The sequence below is a fragment of the Cimex lectularius genome, unplaced genomic scaffold (genome assembly GCF_000648675.2).
Source record: "Cimex lectularius strain Harlan isolate CLEC.00 unplaced genomic scaffold, Clec_2.1 scaffold97, whole genome shotgun sequence".
Lineage (NCBI taxonomy): Eukaryota > Metazoa > Arthropoda > Insecta > Hemiptera > Cimicidae > Cimex > Cimex lectularius.
Window position 1 is genome coordinate 985174 of NW_019392672.1, and position 23218 is coordinate 1008391.

Consider the following 23218-nt stretch of genomic DNA (forward strand, 5'->3'; position numbering starts at 1 on the left):
CAAAAATCGGGACCTGATCCAAATAAATTATAACAAAACCCTAAAAAAAAAAAAAATGTATTCAGATTTAAAAAAATAAAAATATGTGATCTATGACATACGCAACTAACTCCTTGCCATTTACATAAAAAGAGCAGGTGTCTTCAAACAAATTGAGTGAGAGCCCTTCCTCGTCCTTTGGTGGCTCAGCTCGCACTGCCCGAGCCTGCGGTTGGGGACTAGCTTATCCTTTGAGATAAGATTCTCATTTGTGAAAATATTGTTATAGTATTTATTACATTTATTAGGTTTCGTGGTCTGATTAACCAAATAAATTACTTTCAATTCTTTAATTAAGTTTTGGGTTGAGATTAAAAGTCAGTGTCACGAGCGGGAAAATTTGGAAAATGCAAAAAGGTGGGAAAATTCAAAAGGTGGTGTCCGAGTGGATCGAATTCACCATAGCTCAAGGTGGTAAAGCAACGACGTATTTATCCGAAGGTCGTGGGTTCGAAACCCGCTCGTGACACTGACTTTTTATCTCAACCCAAACCTTAATTGAAGTTTAGTATTTATATTACATTCTCCCTAACCACCACTACCCTTGATGACCTTGATAAATGGCCAGATCTCTTTACAGCTTTGTTACCTGCAATAAAAGAACTTCATAGAACTGAATGCATACGTCGTATTCAATCCTCAAATAATTTCCTGTTTTTTAAAAGAACGAAATTTTGTCTGTCTTAATCTATCTGAGTTGCGTTGACTTGTAAAACTTCGTTATTCTCCATTTGAACTCTTAAGATAAGGGGGATGGATGGATGGATGGGATCTGTTTTTGTTGTTGTTCTCTTTGCAACTAGCGGTCAATTGTGACAGTTCTTCAATTCCTTGTTCAGTGTTGGATTTTAGGACAGATTGGTCCATTAAACCTCGGGTCATTCACTTTCTCAAGAGTCCAAATCATTGAGCTGTCGAATGGTCCAGATCCTCGGGCTCTCATACGGTATGCTCGCCACGCCTAGAAGTGTAGGAATGTAATCTTCATTCCATTTAGTTTTTTAGAGAGGGGGAATTTAGTTTTTAATTTCGTGTACACCTCTCCTTCATTAAATACAATCATAAAAAAGTTAATGATCTGTATGAAAAGTCATTTATTTTCTGTGTATTTATTTATATTCTTTTTATGTTATAAAATTAATGCACGTATATCCAGAGTTTTATGTTGAATTTTTAATTGCCAGTTATGCGTGATAAAATATAAAGTATTTCTATCTATCTTATATTAAAATCGATCTAATGGTTGTCAAAGTATATTTATTTGTTTTTAAGAAGCCTGAAAAAAGAATGATAATTTATTATAACGGAATGCAATTAAAACATCTTTTTTTAAAGTAATGATTGTAATTTCATAGCGTGAAGGAGTTATTTTATTTAACCCGTCCCCGAGGAATATCGAGCTCTCTAGGGTGTGTGACGTCTTGAGTGTAAAAGTAAGTTATTAGCGAGAATGAAGTAGGTAAAACCCTGAGTGAATGTGACCTTTCTATGCTTGTATCGTGTGGTCATGAATATGTATTGTGCGATTTGTGTTTATTCTATAGTTGATAACCTGAGATAAACCACTCACCTTGTCTGCATTTAGAGTAAAATTGTCTTGCAAGCATATCATTAAAAAATGTTACTTGTCTTAGGCATATATCTTTTATCCTCGTCGGTTTGTCTCGATATGATTGTACATATACCAACGAGCCGCTAATCGTTAAACTTTTGACAGTTCATCAAAGACCGATCTGCAAACATAGGTTTCATGGGCTATGCTGAATATGATCCTTCACCAAAACTCCCTCGCCTATTCCACAAACAGCAACAAGCAAGTGTATATATTGTATAAGTAATGAGTATACAGTCAGTAAATGGATAAAAATTATATTTATAAGCTGAAGTTACATTTATTCTAATCATTGCACCCCAAGAAATCTATAGTAGGGAGTCAATATTTTATTGATTTATGATATCGTTTCTTACATCTTACTTCTTAAACGATAATTGGTTATTATAATTGGCTAACTATTACGCTTATTGAACTATTATCTATCTTTTAAATTTGAAATATTGAAGATTAATGATAGTCTGTTAACATGCGCTAATCATATATCAACGTTCAAAAATTGAAATGAACAGATATCAACGTTCTTAAATTAAAATTGAGCCGATTTCAACATTCAATAATTCAAACTGATTATTTTGAGATCGTGAGATGCGGTCTGGTATGACGTAGGTTTTAGAAAAACATTTTCTTTATCGTGCCAACGTTTCGATCTTCAGGGCCCGGAATTTATAAACATCGTTTCAATTATACTACTACATGTAGGATGTGAAAAATTCAAATTGACCGGATATGAACACTGTGACGGTCAGTTTCAGCTAGACCATTGGTTTTTCTTTTTGAAACTTATAGAGAAAGACTGCCCACTAAAACTGCCTTCACATAGTGCCTAATTATATAGGCTTGTTAAAATAATGGTTAATCAAAATCAAACTAAAAGAAAAGAGAATGTATAATAAAATAAAAATTATAACAAAATTAGAAATGATTTTAAAAAAATAAAAAATGTACACTTTTGAGTAAAGAGAAAAAAAAGGTATTTATTTTCTAAAACAAAATCTTTTAAATTTCATGAAAAATTATAATTTCGGAATTACTGGCCTTGACACACACAAAAGGTTAAAATGTATCTTCCAAAACAAAAGTCACCTTGTGTAGGCTTGAATTTTCCAGGGTCCCAGTTTTGCCGTTCCAAGATGGCCGCAAAATCCCTTCTTGTTGGACAGTTGTACTTCTTATTAGCTGGACCTCTGATTGGCATATATCTCACAAACGCCTCACCACCTCGGCTGAGGAGTTTGTTTATCTTGTATCCCCTCTTTCTTCCATACCTTCGGCCCCACATCGTACCTCAGAAGATTGTTTCTTCTTCAGAAGATTCTCAAGGGCGAGACGATTCCCAATAAATGGACAACAACGCCATAGGGAAAATCCAATTTCAAAATTAGCGAAATCGTTGCAACATTCAAAAAGTGACATTAGGACATTGATCTTTATGGAGAAAACATAAAAACAAACCTAGAAGATTGACGACAGCTTTTTTTAAAAATGTGTAAAATAAGATTCATTCACAAACAAGAGGAAGGGAAATAAGAACGGCCAGTTTAGGAAGGTTCACGAAGTAAAAGGGTTTACGCCTATGAGATATTGGAAAACCATCTCGAATCCCCCAATAGCAATGGGACAGAAAAGAGCGAGATACCATGGCCCCAGAGCTAATGTACCAGCAAGGGGGAGATTTCACGGGCCGTTTTCCAAAATCGGGTGGGGGTGGGCTCGTCACATCCCCAGCGAGGAACGTGATCATAAGGCGGTCCGGGTTTTCTCCAAGGGAACAAAAAAGTTAATTATCTGTTTACACGTGTAGCACAATAACTGGTCGCCAAGTTTGATTGGGCTTTGATCGAACCGCTTTTGTGCCGCCGGTCTCCTTTGTCCGCAGGGTGGGAGTCGTATATACACTAGGGGCACGTAATGTTATCATATTAGGAGACATTTCTCAGTGAAACTGAGATGAAAGGGCTATACTAAGTGTTTCATAAAAGCACGGAGTTAAAGTTTCATATGGTACTCGGGCGCTCTCAAGGGTAAATTGTTTTAAGGAACCCACCCCCGCTCCTTTTACGTTTCCTTCCATTGTCGACCGCCTATAAGGTATTCGTATTCACTCAATATATATACCGGTTCATTTTAGATTCCCAAATTAAAAAATAAAAAACAAAGAAGGCAGATTTTTCAACGGCATTGTCTCTAATTTGGAAGCACCCATTGAAAGGGCGGGGAAAATACGAAGTAATTACAAAAAGCGGAAAAGACCACCCACATCGTCTTTTGTTACTTCTGTAGAGCCCTAATTATGATAATTTATTATCAGTTGTATTGTTTTGTCGCGTATATGTAATGCGTAAGTAAAGAAAGAGTGATTATAATGTCAAATGGAGAATGGTCTCAATGACGAAACCCATTGTTAGACGGAGCGTGAAACTTATTTTGATCCACCCGGAATGCTTTCGAGTTCCGTCAGTTTCTCTCCATCCGATGTAAACCGGTCGTATGTCCTCAGGCTACCAAAATGTCTAGGAGACGACATTCTTTCCCCCCGCCCTCTTAAACGGCAAATTATATGACTTATATATACTCATTTTCAGCCGTTTAAAATTTAATCACACCTTTTTAACGGCTACCGGATTACTGATTGGGGCCGTCATTAGTTTGTAAAAAATGCATTAAATGACAGTATAAAGGAAAAAATACGTAATTGTAAATTGAGTTAATTACACTCCTGCCAACTGGCCAACTGCAGTTGGCAGGAGTGGCCACGTGCATATCGAGTGGAAAACTTTGCGTGAATGGACGAGGAAAAACAATTTCATAAAATATCGTGTAAGACGATCATCATGATCATGTTCTGAATTGCCAATTCATTGAACATTTTTGATATAACGACATATCATTTCTGAGAATTAACAGCTGAATTCGTACGTGAAAACTCTTAAAAAATTTACGTTTTGTCCACTAATATTGTTTATAGTTCCCATTTTATATAACGAGACGTCGTATATGTAAGACTCTTCGCTATTTTTTTGAAGAATGATTTTTAAAGATCGAATCAACGCGAAAAAATTTCGACATGCTCGCTTTTACATGTTTTTTTTTTACCACATTCTATATGACGTTCATTGGAATACTGACAATATATAATTACATCCGTTGGTCTCAATCTCTCTCTTGTTGACACATATTATAAAAGCGAAACGCCACTTAGTCAGACAATTGTTGTTGACGTTGATTGACGTTATCTCTGATAAGGAAAAGGCGTGTGTGTGGCTTAAACTAATAAATTAACAAAGGAGAAGGTGCTTTGTCGGCCTCGATTGTTCCTGCTATTGTTGTTTGTGCTTTACCAACTAATTATAATGGCTCAACCTCACACGACGACCACACACCGTCTGCGTGAAGAGACCCAGCAACATTTTTCAAATTTGTCTTTTATGTTTCAGTGGTCTACCAGAAACGGTTCAGAAAGGAGCGCAAGGCCCGGAGGCGGCTCCAGGACCAGTTGGAAATCGAAATGAAGAGAAGATCTCAACTCGAGGAGGCATTGAAAGCTGCCGGAGCGCCACCGGAAGCCCTCCGAGTACTTTCAGGTAACTAAATATTCGACACAGATGGTTTTCGGCCTCCCCTTGAATTAATTGGCTCGTAATCCTTAGAGTCTCTGGGAAAGGTAACTAATTGTGAATAATCCAGAGCTAAGTGTGCATCTATTTGCACCCGGCCGAGGCGGAATATCCGTCGGCCGACTGGATCGGCACGTTTCACGTCTTAGCGAACTCCCCAGTTCTCAATTTGAAACACACCTGGAAAACCCTCAATTTACATTAAATTAACCCGGGATTTCCTCTCTGAGCGCTCCACGGGACAAAATACATTTTTTAACCCCCTTTGTCGAGGGGTTGGGGAAAAAACGCTCCTCCTACCTGAGCCGTCTAGTAAGCAACCTCTCATTACGACTTATTAAGCAGATGGGGACTGATACATAATCCATTACATTGCCCAATTTATTTATAGCGGGGGCAGGTGGGAGTGCTCCACTATTAACCGAAACTAGTACCTGGACCATTTTATTAAAAACAGTTTCCATCCAATCTAGAACAATTTCTCGATACTAGTACGAGTCCAACTTTATAATTAAACCTCTCTCACTCAAGAGAACATAAATTTATATTTACACATTTTATGATTCAATTGAACAACTACAAATTTAAAAGCAAACGGCATATGATGATGGTTGTAATTATCTCGTACAGATTTATCTCATTTAACAATCATTTAAAAAAAATGCTAATTTTTAAATTCCTCTTAATTATTCTCTATCCTCGACTCTTAAATTTCTCTTTGAACCGTGAGTAAAAATAACACAAAATTGGTGGAACATTATATTAACAATAGCAAACATTACTGACCCTTCCGACTGGCAATGCTAGGACATAAACTGATTTTAAAAAACTAGCAGGGCGTCGGTGGCCGCAAGGTTTCGTCGTTGACACGGCGCTCGTCACTGTAAGGTAAAGGTCCGGGGTTCGAATCCAGCGGCCCTGCATTCGAACCCGACATGCTTGCAAATGGGCTTTTTTTCAAAAACACCGGCACCCTGAGGGTTTATATGACCTCTGCTGTTGCGAACCCTCGATTTTTGTTTTACTTTTTTAGAAAAACCTCTATATCAATCGAAAACATAGTGAGCTACAAAATGTACGAGGCTACTTCCCGGCGGTTACTTTCTCACAATTGCGCTAAACTTAGTCATTTTAATTATAAATATACCCAAGAAATAACAGTCATATCAAAACTGCTCAAATACATCAATAAATTTTTTTTTCTTTAATTTACAACCTTTAAAATTTTATTTTTATTTTTGTTATTACATTTTTTAGATATTTACAACTGAAAATATTGTATTAAGCAAATATGTTCGTACAGCTGCATTTGTCGTTTGAAGAAGTTGCCCAGTGGCAACACAATACATAAATAAATAGACAAATAAATACATTATTTTTCTTTAAATCTTTCATAGTAAAAAAATATACTGCTATATATGACACTCAGGTTATTATTATCTGTTATTAAATCATAAATATGTATTAAGAATGAATGGATCAAGGGAGACCCGGCCTGGCATTGTCCAAACAGCGTTGAGTGAGGGAAGACATGTAAAGGCAGTGTGGCAGTAAAGGACGCAAAAAAACAAAAAAGAAACAAAAACTAAGGAGAAGACTATTAAAAGAAATTATATGTATATTTAAAGATGAAAATCGTGTGATGTAGAGTGGTATTGTTAGTAACTATAAAACAATTTAAATGTTGGAAAATAAAGGAAAAATTTTATTTATTAATCGTTTGACTTATTTATTCATGTTTCTATGTCGTTGTGATATGACCGTTATTTTTCGAGATATATTAATATTAATAGGCTTGATATTATATAATATTATGTAATTGATATTATTAGGATTGTCACAATTGTGCCAACCTAACCACCCTTGGAGTAGCATCATACATTCTGTAACTCACTATTCATTTATATTTTTTTTATTTTACGAGGGTTCGAAAAAACAGAGGTCGAATCAGCCTCGAGGAATTTGAAAAAATTCCCAAATAAGTCGAGTTCGAATGCAGGGCCGTTGGATTCGAACCGGGACTTTACAGAAATGAGCGTTGCGTCAACGCCTAAAAAATTATAAAAAAATTGGGGAAAAAAGGATAAAAATTAATAATTATTTAAGGTCGAGCCGGATTGTAAACATGATATAAAAACAATACAATCCTTTTGATCGTACAATGAACTAGAAATAACCGAACCTATTTGCGGAATCAGTCAGGAAAAATAATCAGTTTCGGATATTACCTTCAACTGTATAAAAACCACTTTACTTCTTGCTAATATACTACTAATACCAATAAGTGCCTTTCTAGATGTTAGTAAAAGGTTTAGAGAACAGACCCTCTGAACTCTGGGATGATTTCACGATAAGAATATGTTTCTGTTCAACTTGTTCACACTAGATCAAACCTTATTTAATTAAATAAAACCGTGTTACAATTTTGCATTACTTTTGAATGACCGCAATCTTTTTCTCTAACTCGAATCCTGCGCAGCTCCCTCATTCATCCAGGAACACCTCGAGCTTATCGAAGACTGGTGTAAAAAATGGAGGACAAGGCTGAACGAAGAAAAATGCACTTAGTTTACTTTTACACTGAAAAAGCTGTCTTACCCTCCATTGTACATCACCAACAAAGAGATACCAGTTTCCACTCACTATTAAAAACAACTTGATACAAGACTTGGACTACTACGAAGACTTCTAAGACCGAAATCGACTTTGACAATTAAGTCAAAGATAATACTGTACAAGACTTTACTTAGACCAATATGGAGATACGGAGTGGAACTGGGGGGTATGCCAAGCCTTCCAATATCTAGCCCATCCAGTCCTTCCAATCGAAAGTTCTTAGTCAATTGTCAAAGCACCTTATTATGTCACTAACCTCATGATCCACAAAGACCTCAACATTCCTTTTGTCAACGAACTGATCCGATTCAGATTCAAAACTTTCCATACCAACCTTTCCAACCATCCTAACCATACTGCTTGAGTCCTCTCCACTCATTCCCATCCTGACACCCGCCACATCGGCTTAACCGACGATGGCCTCGGGACCTCCTTGACAGCAAATCATACACATTGAGTGCCAGCAATGACTAGCTCCTCAAAGCATGTGTGCTACTAGTGCAGTAGTGGCATTAGTGCTAGTGTTGTGCTGTGTGATCGTAGATAGGTAAAAATAAATTTAAAAAAACAAAAGCTTTTGAATGAACATGTTGTGGTGAGGTTAGGAGAATCATTGAAAGTTGGTTGATAAAATCAAATGGCATTTAATTTTGCATTTTTATTAGATAAATTTAAAAAAAATTGATAGGTTGACTAGATGTATTAAAATATATTAAATTTTACAGTTGTCTTAAAAATGTTGATGTTGAATCAATCCAATGCAGGGCGGATGTTAATGGTGTTCTGTTTCAGAGAGCTGCGCTCAGAGCGCGAGCCAGACGACTGGAGGTAGCGGCGGCTCTGCAACGGCAGCCGGGGGCGGCAGCGGGTCAACCTCGACGGGCAACGGGGGCGGCAGCGGCGGAGGCGGCTCGCAGACGACGGAACGCGACCGCCCCGAAAGGCCGGAGGTAGCTGAACAGGCTACGCCCACAAATTACACCACACCATCGACAACACCACGCGACCCGCCCCCGCCTCAGGACAAGCCCTGGAACTATTCCAGCATAGACCTCATCAACTCCGGGGCCGCCTTCTGGCAGAACTATTCCGGTAAATACTTGGCACTCCTCAACAGTCACCATCCTTCTTTATATAGTGCACAATAAAAACATTCATTACATTATTTAAATTATTCAAACAAAAAGACTTTCTTTTCAATTTTTTATTTTTATTTTTCCTCAACTCAATTTATTTATGAGTATTATTGTAGTTAAGTAATCTGCCACTTTTGAGTATTTGTACAGCTTTTTTTAAACATTGAATTAGTAATAAACATTATTTTAAAAACCATTTCATGAGTTTACTTTTCCCTCTTTAGAAAAGTCTATAAATAAATTCTATACACTCAAGTTAATAACATGATGACTATACTGACCAGTACATAATTACTGTACTTATTATCGATACATGTACTAAAGTGGGTTCAATTGGGAATATAAGTTTTGAATTAATTGTCGTAAAATTCCACAAATTAACCCTAAGAAAAACAAATTGTCAAATTTTTAATATATGTCTACTTCCTCAAATTATGAGCTTTCTCTGTGTGGTCTACAGGAATAAACCTGTTGTTTGGTCATCACCGGTCGTTTTTTTTTCTTACCCTCGCTGTGTTGGTTGGAAACGTTTCGGTACCATCTTACACATGAGTCTTATTACAAAGACTTTATTGAAAACTTTTAGGCCAATAAAAAAAATGGTAAAAACACTAGTAATAGCCAACTGTAAGGTGAATAACTGTAGTGAGGATGTATAGGAAAATTTTGAAATTTATCGGGACAAATTATTGAAAAATTGGCTGTGGGATTGGACAGTTTTGATACATTCGTTGGAGTTTTCATGAAAGCCAGTGCGTTGTGAAACAGAGTCGATTCAAAATGTACTAAACCCGATTCCTAATCCTCTTTCGGCCCGAAATCTTGTTAGCCCGGTTTATCCCGGGATGGAAAAAAATGTGGGGATGGTCGACAACACCCCGCTGCCCGTTTCACCCCGTTGATTCGATTTCCCCGGTCAAGCTGTGGTGTTGTGAACCGTGCCACCAATCTAAAAGGCAAATTGTCGGACGGAGGGTGCATCAGGGCGCATTTATAGATATTGCCGTCTACCCTCTCGGCCGCCGACCAACACGGAACTATTCCATTTCCTGCATGAACAAATATCGATCAGGGAATGATTCGTAATCATGTTCCGATTCCCATTACCAACTGGCCGGCTCGCTCTTTTCATCTTGACCACTTCGCCGAGTAGAAGGGACAGGAAACCATCTTGAGGGTTCCATGCCAATCCAACCCCTATAAACATTCTCCTTTTTGAAAACTGACTTTTGATAGGTCATATCATATAATTCACCCTCTCCCTCACCTCACACACTCTCACCCTCTCTCTCTTTATCTCTCTCCTCTTCTCTTCTCTCTCGCCCACCTTTTCTTCCCTCTTTCCTTCTCTCTTCTCTCTTCTCTCTTGTTCTTTTCTCTACCTCTCTCTCTCTCTATCTCTCTCTCTCCTGTTTTCTTCTCTCTCTCTCTCTCTCTCTCTCTCTCTCTCTCTCTCTATCGCACCTTCTCTCTTCTCTCTTGTTTTCTTCTCTCTCTCTCTCTCTCGCACCTTCTCTCTTCTCTCCTCTTCTCTCTCTTCTCTCTCTCTTCTCTCTCTCTCTCTCTCTCTCTCTCTCTCTCTCTCTCCCACCTTCTCTCTTCCCACCTGTTCTCATCTCTCTCCTTCCCTCCCACCCTCCCTCCAACCATAACACGGCTTAAATAAATAATTACTTTTAAGTTAAAAATAAATAAATATTACATTGTTCTTGATAAAATTCAAGACACATTGTGCCATAGACCATCCAATTCAAATATGAATATGAATTCGATAACGATCTTACCGATTGCACACCCACAGATAAGCTAATAACTAGACATAATATTAGATATCGCTGGTGAATAAAGGCAATTATTATTTCGTCTCGCCTTCATAGCAAATAAAAAACTTATAATTTTAATAATGATATATGAGCACAGTTTGTGCTGACCTGATATACTTAGTTATGAAAAATTATAATCCAAGAAAGGATTGCAAAAGTGGTATCTAACTATCACTACATTCCAATAATATAGATGTTTGATAATTAAAAAGAAACATAAAAAATTTTATACAAGTTTTTACAAACAAACACGCTCTTTTTAAATTGCTATAAAAATTTTCAAACAGTGATCATGAGTAAACATAATTATTACAATTAATTAAGGTTTTTAGTCGAGTTAGAAAGATATTAATTGGTCAAGCGGATCAAGAAACTGGTGAATTTAATAATTATTACAGTGGTTAGTAATTCTTATGGATTAATACAAATACATTTTTAAATTAAATGCACAACTTAATATGATAAGAATTCATTTGGTTCTGTATGATTAAGAACTTTATAAAATTTTATTTTTTGGCAATTCCTCTTTCTAACCACCGAAAGTACTGGTATTTTACCATGCATATTTCAACATATTATCTCTCAAAACTGTTTAGATTAAAACTGAAAAAGAATTTTAAATATTTTTAACGTGGTTTGTTTATGGTTACCTTTATTTGGTATTGTTCAATTTTATATGGCGAAATATCTAAAGGCGTCTGACGGAGCAAAACAACTCCCACCCTTCCTAATAATAATTATAGTCTAAGGATAATTATTATAGTCGGAAAAGATCGACTCGACCAAACGAGCATGACTCGCGGTCGTTTTTTGCTTGTTATCTTATTCCAGAACCGATTTGTCTTGATTTACCTTGTGAAGATAAAACTTTTATTCAAAATTTGAAGTTTGACTAATTAAAATCTGCTACGTTTAAGCAGTTCAGTTAAGACTTTACAGAGTTTTCAGTTATATGACAGAAGCGATTAAAATTTCAGCCTAAGCTGAAGATGAAAGTTCATAATTTTATTGCCAAGGTGGATAAACGTCTTGCCGAACGTCGTAAACGGAATCCCGCGAAACGCGATCACGATTTCAACAAACGACCGATCCCTGACGGGACACTTTAAAGGAGATGATGACGGTAAATCCTCAATATTAGAAAGGTCGCAGAGCACAGTGTTTACCCATAACCTATAATTTTCAAAATCGAACTGGCCCGCGATAGATTACATTTAAAACCTGGCTCACGACCCCCTCGTGAGAGAGTACGAATGTAATTTCATAAAATAAGAAATGGGTTTTGATTAAACGTTTTACCCGGTTTGGTAATGCGTGTAATTGAGCTGTGGGGCACGGACCAGAGGGGCATTACCGGCCTACAATTTCCCTCTTACGGATACCAGTAATTGTGATTGGCCGTGATGGGAAATGAAAAGTCCACGACCCTCTCTTGACCTTTCTCAGACTCTCAGCACGGGCCACACTATTTACAGATGTATTTATTATATATGATTCCGCCCGGCAAAATGCCTTCCTTTTATCGATTATCTCTATCTTCTGGGAGAATAAAATTCCTATCCCGTTCGGCGAAGGATTTTTGTCTATTACGCCATATCGAACCATATTAAGCAACTAGGAGGACCAAGCTTTTAAGCTATGAAAACATCGCTTTTACCGTTTTGTTATGACATTTACAATTTATCACAATTAATTGGAACAATAACAAAAACAAAACCAAATTGGAACTATTTTAAGACCAATTATTTATTATGTATGACATGGAGGTCGTCAGATGGGGGTCTGGTGTAACGTAGGTTTTAGAACAACATTTTCTTCGTGCCAACGTTTCGATCTTTATTGAGATCATCTTCTGGGCCTGGGACTTATAAACATTGTTTAAATTTTACAAATTCATGTAGGATGTGGAGAAAAAAAAAGAAATTATGCAATGCTAGAAAATTTTAGAAAAAGAAAAATGAATTTATACAATGCTAGAAAATGTTAGAAAAAGAAAAATGAATTTATACAATGCTTGAAAATTTTAGAAAAAGAAAAATGAATTTATACAATGCTAGAAAATTTTAGAAAAAGAAAAATGAATTTATACAATGCTAGAAAATTTTAGATTCAATCAAAGTGTTTGTACTCACTCAAAATGTTTGTTTTCCGTGTAGATGCGTCGTTCTTGTCTTTCGTGTTGAGCGTGCCAGTGACATATTGATGATTTATGTTTATATAAGTTGAATTTTGAAAGGGTGGGGAGGGAAGTCGGGAATAGAAAGACTTTTTTTATGAGGAGTCGGCTTCTTTGAGGTGAAAGTAGTCGACAATACATTTGTAAAATTTAAACATAGTTTATAAATCCCAGGCCCTGAAGATGATCTCAATAAAGATCGAAACGTTGGCACGATAAAGAAAATGTTTTTCTAAAACCTACGTCACACCAGAACGCACCTCACGATCCCCAATTAATCAATATTTAATATTTCAAAAAGTCTTGAATTAATAATAGACGGATCCTTTATTTTTATATTTAATTTTATGTCATTTTTAATTTTTCATCATCTTCTAAAAGCCCAATTGTTATATTAAAAAAATTCGAATATATACAAGAATTTTATTTTACTTCCATACCATCTTCTAAATTTTTATATATTTTTTATAAGTTGNCCCAGGCCCTGAAGATGATCTCAATAAAGATCGAAACGTTGGCACGATAAAGAAAATGTTTTTCTAAAACCTACGTCACACCAGACCGCATCTCACTACCTCCAAATAATCATCAAGTAACGGTCACTAAAACCACACATATTATTACATGTTTATGCTGATTATTGATGATGAATGTAAAGCTCTGAGGAAGGTATAAGAAATGCCGAAAGCTTGGCAGTAATTGTAATAATTGTCATTCTTGGACCACATCCCAGATCCCAAAACATCACTACCAAATAAGCAAATAAGCATCAGAACCAACAGCACTAAGCAAATAAGCATAACTGGTCGATCATAAAACCTGAGATATATTTTTGTGTCGTGTTTAAAACCTGTTTCAATTCAGACGGAAATCTCCTGTAAGCATTGTTTCTGGGTACATCTCGTTGCAGAACGTTTATGTTTGATTCGTTGCCTCTAATGATACATATAAAATGTATTAGAATTTGTTTTCATGTAGTAAAACCAAAAATAAAATAAAATTGTATTTTTTGTAGCTTTTGTTTTTGGGCGACTATATTTATATGTTTTTTAAAAATAAACTTCTGTCGTTTTATCGTTAAGGTTTAAATATACAACTAAATTTAATGTTAGTTGTACAAACAAAATATTGATCTGAAAATACAAAAAAAATGTTGGTAGAAACAAAACGTTTTATAAAATGAACCCAGTAATAGTTTTTATAATATTGTTGTACGTTTAATAAAATCACCAAAAAAAAAAGTTCTGTTATCTTTGCAGACATGGAAATCATAATAAAAGAAGGGATAATCCGAGGGAATGACTCATGAAAAGACGGGAGGTGAACAGCCCCCGGGCTATGCAAAAGTTCCGTGTAACTGCCGACTCACTGTATAAACTCGATTTCACGGGCTACCACCAAGGAAAATCTTAATTCCAGCACTGGAGGGAGTGTGTGTGTAATAAGCAATAACTAAAACCAGCAGCCGACAAAACGTTTTTACAACTCGTCGTACAAAACCAGGGGTTGGTCGCACTCCGCCGAGGATCGTTCCAGGCCCCGTGGAGGAGCCTCATTTGCAATAAACTCCCCAGCTCTATACATATCCGATGAGCTTTGTAACAGACTTTAAAATAGTAATAACTTACGGTATACAACGTGGTGTAAGACGGGGGCCACATACGATACATAATCTCGAAAACTGGCCCCCAGGGCTCCTAACCCCGTTGCGGGATATCACCTTAAATGAGTTTAGCACAATTTCCCGGCTTTTCCTACAGAAAATATGCTAAAAATTCAAGTACTATATACAGAAAATGCAATCTTATTACGAAAATTTCTAACTTGTAGCAATCTTCCTATTTTTTGAGTTATATTGCAATTTATTAAGAAAATAAAGAAACTAATTAAATCTAATTAAATAAATTTATAATATTAACTAACATAACTACAACTCTTGAAACTTTTGTTACATTAATATGTTTGAATTTTTTCAGCATATACATGCTTCCAATTGCTTCATTTCAAGTTTGTCTTTTCGATTTTTCTATAATTATTTATTTATTTATTTAATACGGATATTACAAAAACTTAATTACTCTTAGTACAAAAGTATTAATTATTAGAAATATTAATTGCTGTTAGTTAATTTGCGTCTATTTCAATAACTATGGGAAAAATTATTTATCAAAAAAGAGAATCTCGTACAAAACCTATGATTACACTAGTAGGAATTTTCTCTATTAAGAAATAATATATAGGTAATAGCTATTGTTCAAATATTTTAAATTTGATTCTTTCTTAGACCAATGAGTTGATGAAGTGAGCAAAAATAAGATGTTTTTAGTAATTTCTTCTTTCACTATTCAATGTGAGAGTAGGTGTGACCGGTAATCTAAGCCATTGTCTTTTTTATAGTGAAAAATTGCAGTCATTTGCATACTTTATCTTAATCTAATCGATAATATTACAATTTTATAGGTGGCTAAAGCTATATCGTGTAGAGTGCTTTGTATGACACGTTATCGATTTTTTAATTAATTTGTAGATTCTAGAGATTACTTTCATTCATGTTTTCTTTGTTTTGTTTTACAAGGATTATGCATTATATTAGCATCTTAAAATGTTCAATAGGACTTAGGTAATACTTATATGAAGTTGAATTTTATGTCTCGTACGAATAGATTCTGGCCGATTAGACGGGTCACTTGTTTATTATTCTAGACGTTATAACTGTAGATTTAATAACAAACCAGCTCGCGGCTTACACGCTTTAAAACCCATCATTGAGATTCCCTAAATGGAAAACGAGTTTGACTCCATTCCGATAGAACTGCTGGAAAGTGCAGACGTCCTTCGGGTCGTTGTCTCAAACTGTCTGGAATGGGTCTTCCACGGGAGGCGTTCGCAGCAGCGCGGCTGGAGTCGAGGGCGGCTATTTCCGAGTAAGGCAGCCCTCGAGGGTGATCAATATTTGACGACGGCCGGAGCCGCTTGCGGATGACCGAATTCTCTGATTATCAATTCATTTGGGGGGCATTAGTGGCCCGAGGGGGGCCCATAACTCACAAGTTACCCCACCCCATAATCTTGTAATATTTCCATGAATAACTCACATTGTTAACCACCGTTGAGCCCCTCCCGCCTGGAAATTGGATTTAGAAACCAATTCAAAAAGGGTTGAGCACTCTTCCACCGCTAATCGGCCGTCTCGAAGAAAACGAACCGAAAAGGCCACTTTCACACACACTCGAAACGTAATAGGTCCGTCACGGGTACGGATTGATTCTAGATGACTCCGTATATTCTTTTCGTTCGAACGTTGTGACATTCGGGCTGTGGGATTCGCTCCGAATAATTACCCGTGAGAGGCTATAGACCTAGATGAAATACCTCTCTATAGATCCTTCTATGTATACACTAATCTCTTTTCAAATCTAGCTGCCTACGGTCTTTGTTTTCCTCTTGCCCCCTTCGCAATCGTTATGGTAATTACCAAACCTCACATCTTCCGCCTAGAAATGGCTCTATTAAGGTTAATTTAGAATTTACTCCTTTTATGTAAATTTGAAATTTACCTATTTAAAGAAGAAAGAAACTGATAAACAAAAAGAACCATTCTTACGCATAGCAAACTATATTTTGCCGAATAAAAATATATATCGAGAGACTGGTTTTGACTATTTTCCAAAACAACTGCAGAATTATTGAACAACGATAATCACATAATTAATCGGTTGTTAGGATCTTCTACACTTAGTACTTAGTTTAAAGAAAAATAATAATAACGAGACATTATCTGAATTATATCAGTAATGAACTCACGTCTAACATATAAAGAATTTAAGAAAGGTACGTAGGTACCTTGATGTATAATTATATTTGTTTATTGAATTATTAATTATTTTGTCAATACAATTAATTAAGGTTTTTAGTTGAGATGAAAAAAAGTTAATGGCACGAGCGGGATTCGAACCCACGATCTTCAGCTAGATACGCCGCTGCTCTACCACTTGAGCTATCGTGACCTCGATCCACTCGGACATCAACTCCCCATCTCACCCCACCTTATGAGTTTTCCCTCCTTTTTGCCATTTTTCATCTCAACTAAAAACCTTAATTAATTGTAATGATTTAATTGGTCAAGCAGAACACGAAATTAGTGAATATTTTGTCAATATCAAATCAAAATGTCAATATCAAATTCGGAAATAATTTAGAAGCTAAAAAATTAATATGTTAATCCATATATGTTTTTAATAGTCATAATTGATCTATTAATTATTTTAATTAATTAGACTTTTTATCTAAGGTCTTGGTTGTCAGAACTGAAGGTCATGAGGTCAGCTTAGCTAAAAAGTTTTTTTTTTTTTTAATTAAAGTATAATTTAGGTCAGAAATGAATAACCACAAATATCGACTCTTTATCAAATAGAATTTTCTTTATTTTAGCTCAGCTCAACAAGTATAAATTTAACTGAGGTACAATTAATTTAATAAGTTGATATTTATCCGATTGCACCTCCTTTCAAAAAAAGCTTTCTGATGACTTCAACTTATAGTTTCATTGTAGTAAAAGATTTTTTTAACATGCAAAATCATATATGTAACACAAATAGAAGTTATGTTAACAAACAAAGCATGCGTTAATTACCAATAAAAAACATCTAACTAATAAAAACTCACATATATTCTAAAATTGTCAAATTTGTAGACTAGAAGCTGTTTTCAACGAGATTCAAAAGGATTTAATATGAGAATTTGACAACACCGTTCCAAATGAAATCATTAACTAACATAGCACACTTTACACAACCTTACACATTGCATACCAGAATGCTTAAAAAATTTACACTTTATTTAAAAACATTTTTAAATATAATGTATTTTAAGACTATTAGTTTTTTGTAAAATTACAAACATATCATACATAGAACCATAAAAACTAAATAATGTTTTGTAGGATTGGGGATGTGGTCCAATGAATGTTCTCCGCCAAGCTTTCGGTGATTTATTTCACCTTCCTCAGGGCTCTACAACGGATACATAAACATATAATATTTTATGATTGGTCATCTGTGCAAGTGAAAATCAAAAATCAACTTGTTTTTACAACTTACAGATTCGATGTCAGTATTTGAAATTGTCTGTGATAATAGTTTATAAAAAGAGCCATTTATTTATTTATTAAAAAAAACATTGTATTTAGTATAAGAAATGACAATAAGAGAGAAAAAATATTTATAAATGTGGATAAGAGAACACTATTTTACATACTGACAGAGAATATGTAAGTTGTAAAAACAAGTTGATTGTTTTCACTTACACAGAAGAGCAATCATAAAATATTATATGTATATGTATCCGATATAGAGCACTGAGGAAGGTGAAATAAAACACCGAAAGTTTGGCATATGTTCATCATCAGAACAATCATTCACATCCCCGATCCTACCAAATATATTGTTGAATAACAACTGGTCTACTTTAAATCATAAAAGCTAAAACCCATCTAAAATTATATATTCAAATGGTCAAATATACTATATTAGACATTTAGCCTTAAATAAAAATTTATTAGCTATAACATCGTTTTAAATAGCAAATAATGAACGAACAAATTCAATAATAAATGGAAAATATTTTGGAAGTAAAATCAAGCAATATAAGAATAATTTACGGTAGCCGAGGGGTTAGCATGAGAGACTCTCACGCCGCGGTCGTGGGTTCGATTCCCACTGTCGCCTCTGGCCCTTTTTTCACAATAACCCCCCCAAATTTGAACACACATATATGAATTGTCACATGGCTAATATGCATAGTTCATAACGCCAAAAAAAAAAAAAAAAATTTAGTCCAGACGGGGAATGGCTAATTGGGGAATATAAGTTTTCTCAAATTTTTGTAGTTTATTATCCTCGTACCCAGACATAACAAAAATCATCGGTGCCAATAGTAATTAATATCGAGTTTATATCAACAACCTTTGAACCAACAGTACATTTTTCTACCGACCTAATAGACATGCCATTAATAATAACAATCGTAACGACAAGCTTTTTGTTCGTAGGTGATAAAAAGATGCGTGATTGACTGTTTGAACTTTCTGATCGGGGTTGTCTATTACAACGATTTATGGGATATTTGAGACAAACAGTAAAAATCGTTTACAGGTACTTACAGTACTTACGTTAGGTTCAACGCTTTAGTAATCCATTTGATGGGTGTAAGAAGAGATGGAATTCTTCCCCTTCCTTTTCTTGAATGGATTAATTCCTTCTCATACCTACACGCCTCGTTGAAGAATTTGCTTTGGGTCTCCCCCGACTCCGCCTTCGGGGAGCTTTTGGGTGATGGATAGTCGGAACTTGTGTCCCCTGAGGAACACCTCCTTTGACCGACAACTTAGATTAGTCTCTATTAAGATTTCATCTAAGGACAAAGAGCCATTACGCTTTTACTGTTAATCCTAATTCCTATTCCCAACCCTTTCCAACCCTTAATATTGATAACGATGTTAGATCTCTGCCCCTCTTACTTAATTCCTTCTCCCCTTAAAAAAAGAAGAAGAAAAAAAAACGAGAAAAGTTCAACGTCAAGAAATATCACACTGAAAAATCGAATAAAAGAATTAATAAAAAGAACGACAAGCCCGGGGATTAAAAGGGAGAGGGACGTTTATAGGTTGGGATGTGCCCAATTTGAAAAAATATGAGACAAAACGGTAGGGAACAATCGAGTTTCAGGGTGGCCCTATTTTCTTTTCAAAGAGGGTGAAGTAAAGAGAAGGAAGGCGTTTATATTAAATTGCCAGTGCAGGAGGGGTTGTGCTCATGTCATTCATGTTTTTCCAGAGACACTGGCCCAGGAACTCGAGCTCGAGAGGAAGTCGCGTCAACAACAGGCCGAAAGAGACAAGTCGCCCCTTCAAGGTTAGAGAAACTTTCACATTTGTAATTAACTCGTAATTAATAAATATTCAAATTAAGAAAAAACTTTAATTCGCACAACCCATGAGTCGAGAACTGTTAAATTATAAATACTATACTTAGAAGCGTTAAAAAATAACCTTTTATACATTAAAACGATTATAAGTGGGTACATGGATACTTATTAAATTCTCTTCGATATTTGTTTGAGACAGAACAAAGATTTAGAAATTCAAATTTATTTTAGCTATTTATTATTCGTTTTAAGTACAAACAAGTTCAAAATCATGAGTGGTTAAGACTTTATTGTTGACATTTGATTTAGTGTATCTGTACGTTCATACTTATTAAAATAAACTCAAATATATTTAAATGCAGAATATAATTATACGTACATTCGGTTTACATCATACGTGGTGCTATAACATGATACAAAACAAAGAGACAGTGTTCAAGTCTAACGTTGTTATTTACATTCTTCATTTTAGTTTTACAATTTTAAAAATTTTGTCAACTTCGTCACATACGACATAAACTGACGCATTGCAACAAACGAATGGTATATAAGACAATAAAACCCATTTAGACATTAGGGAACCAACCATCATACAAAATCAGAAGTTAGGAATAATAAGCTTGATCGTTAAAAACTCCTGAAGTAAGTAGATGTACCTGGCAGTAATATTTACTGTTCCATTTTTTACATAAAAATAATATTTTAAACGCAATTAAGAAACAAATAATAATTAAACTTTCACAACTTACTCAAAACACTATCTAGAGTAGATAATTTGAAAATGCAATAAATGTTTACAACTTGAATAATAATAAAAAACATAAAATGAGATCGTCAGATGGGGTCTGGTGAGATGTAGGTTTCAGAAAAACGTTTTCTTTATCGTGCCAACGTTTCGATCTTTATTGAGATCACCTTCAGAGCCTGGGATTTACAAAAATTGTTTAAATTTAACAAATACAAGTAGGATGTGAAAAAAAGTGAATGTGTACAATGGGAAAAATATTTTTTTATATTCAATCAAAGTATTTCTACTCATTGAACTACTTTGATTGAACATAAAAAATATTTTTTGCATTGTATAAATTCATTTTTTATCACATCCTACATGTATTTGTTAACTTTAAACAATTTTTGTAAATCTCAGGAACTGAGGATGATCTCAATAAAGATCGAAACGTTGGCACGATAAAGAAAACGTTTATCTGAAACCTACATCACACCAGACCGCATCTCACGATCTCCGAATAATCATCGACTAACGGTCACTAATCACCACACAAAATAAAATGAGAAATAATTACAGTTTAATATTTTGAATTGTTGGATAGTTGAAACCTCGTTCAACATTGATCAGCTAGACTTTCGCTGAAGAAAAATCCAGAAACGCCTCGAAACAATAATATTTTATCTGTTTATATTTATATTGGTTCTGTTTCAATTTTACAAATTTTCGAACTACTTTGTCAAATATTTTTGTTTTCCTAAACTGCTGTTTACAAAATTGAGTGAAATTTTGGTTTAACGTAGAAGTTTCGTTCTTTTAATATATTGTTTAACTAGAACTAGAAGTTTTCTATTGAACTTTTTTTTTCGTTTTTTTAAATGACTACTAATTTGGTCTTAGATGAACAGTTTTACTTTCTCGCTTAGTCTGTTTCGATAGTCTCTTTTGAACATCGTTTATGTGTAGGTTTTTACCATATAAAAAATTCTTTTTTGTTTTATTTTTATTTGTTTTTAGATTTAATTTTTTTCTGTTTCAGAGAGTCGACCGGGCTATTACAAGAACTCAGTCCTGTTCAGCAGCGCAACTTAAAACGAGTCAGATTACATGAAACTGTTTATATTTATTAATGATCGTGTTCTATGATCGAGTGACTTTTGTTGAGGGAAAATGAAAATTTATGAGATGATGAATTGACATTTTTTCGTAATTGGAATGGAATCTTTAAAACAAAAATATTGTATAGAGCATTTAGACTATTTTAGGGTCTCCTTATACTAATTAGCTTTTTTCTTTGAATGAAGCACAACATAATCGCGTATTGTATAAAGGTTTTTAAATTATTTGTTGTTCAGCGTCTCGGGGGCGGAGCGGTGGAGTCTGTAACGCACATTAACGCCAGGACGCTCAAGATTATATAAGTTGTTATTTTGTTTTGAGTCATATGTTTAAGGCTGTTATATAGGACTTAGCATTTTAGATTTAGACACCGACAATGTTTACTTTATTACAAAAAAGTTAAAATAAAATAAAAATATTTATTTCTTAAAGAAAAAAATCATGCCAGTCGCAAATTCTAGTACAAAAATTTTGTGTAAAATTTTTCGGCCTCTCGAACTTTAATTACTCCGAGTACTGGATTATATAATTTATATACTTTATATATAAATGTGTGTGTATATATAAATATCGTATCAACCTATCGTAGTAAGGGAAAAGACGTAATGTATTCGCACGTTAAGACTACAACAAAAGCATTACTGCTCCCAGTTCTTTTGTTATATATATTTTTTATTTAATTAATTAGCTTATAGTTGTGTGTGTACATACATAACTAGTGTCAATTGGTTCTGAAATTAAAGTGGTTTCTTCAGACGCCCTCAAAGTCAAAAGTGGTTCATATTTATACTCCCGATTTGTACAGGAATTAAGAAGAAAAGTGACAAAAGTCGCACTCATAATAGGGTGTCTTATGTGTTATTTTCTACAATACTTATAAATATATATATAATATAAATATTAATAATTATTATCTATGTATAGCGTTCCCATTGTGTATATAGCACGTCGTAGTGGCTGTATCTTGTGGGCCCCAGCCTCGTATCAGAGCTTTCTTTGTATATTAGAGTAACCTAGAAACCTCAAGATTGCAAAGAACTGACAAAAATATATCCTCTTTTCCTGTTTGATGTTCCTTTCCTTTATTATTATTATAACATGTTAATTTAGAAAAAAAGAAAGTTTAGTTTTGTGTTTTTATACGAAAAATGTACTTAAGTGATGTGTTAGGCTGGAGCCCTTGTTCCAACATAAATGTAAAATATATAAAGAAATTGTAAAACCGACTTTTTTTCTGTAATTCTAACCTTTTATTCCATTTCAACCGACCTGTATCGGTAGAACTTCAAGAGACGACTTCACTGACAGGTAAGAAAAAAACATACATAACAGCAATTGACAGAATATGCTTTGATGATTTATGGCAATAATAGCAAAGAATGGTGAAAAAGATGCAAACTGTACAAAAAGAATAGATTTTTTTTGTAGG

General features: G+C 34.7%; 1 protein-coding gene across 5 annotated transcripts in view; it reads left to right on the top strand.

The window, feature by feature from the left end:
• LOC106667103 (dachshund homolog 2) overlaps nt 1–23009 on the top strand; it is a 248288-nt gene extending 225279 nt beyond the window's left edge. For 4 of the 5 annotated variants that reach the window (XM_014394805.2, XM_014394806.2, XM_014394803.2 and 1 more), the window contains 4 exons: nt 5089–5235; nt 8677–8976; nt 19853–19930; nt 21710–23009. In XM_014394805.2, the coding sequence (XP_014250291.1) occupies nt 5089–5235; nt 8677–8976; nt 19853–19930; nt 21710–21762 (578 nt within the window). In that variant the 3' untranslated portion in view covers nt 21763–23009. The remainder of the gene's footprint in view (nt 1–5088; nt 5236–8676; nt 8977–19852; nt 19931–21709) is intronic. The other variant, XM_024225339.1, reaches the window with a different exon arrangement.
• The last annotated feature ends 209 nt before the right edge of the window (nt 23010–23218 follow it).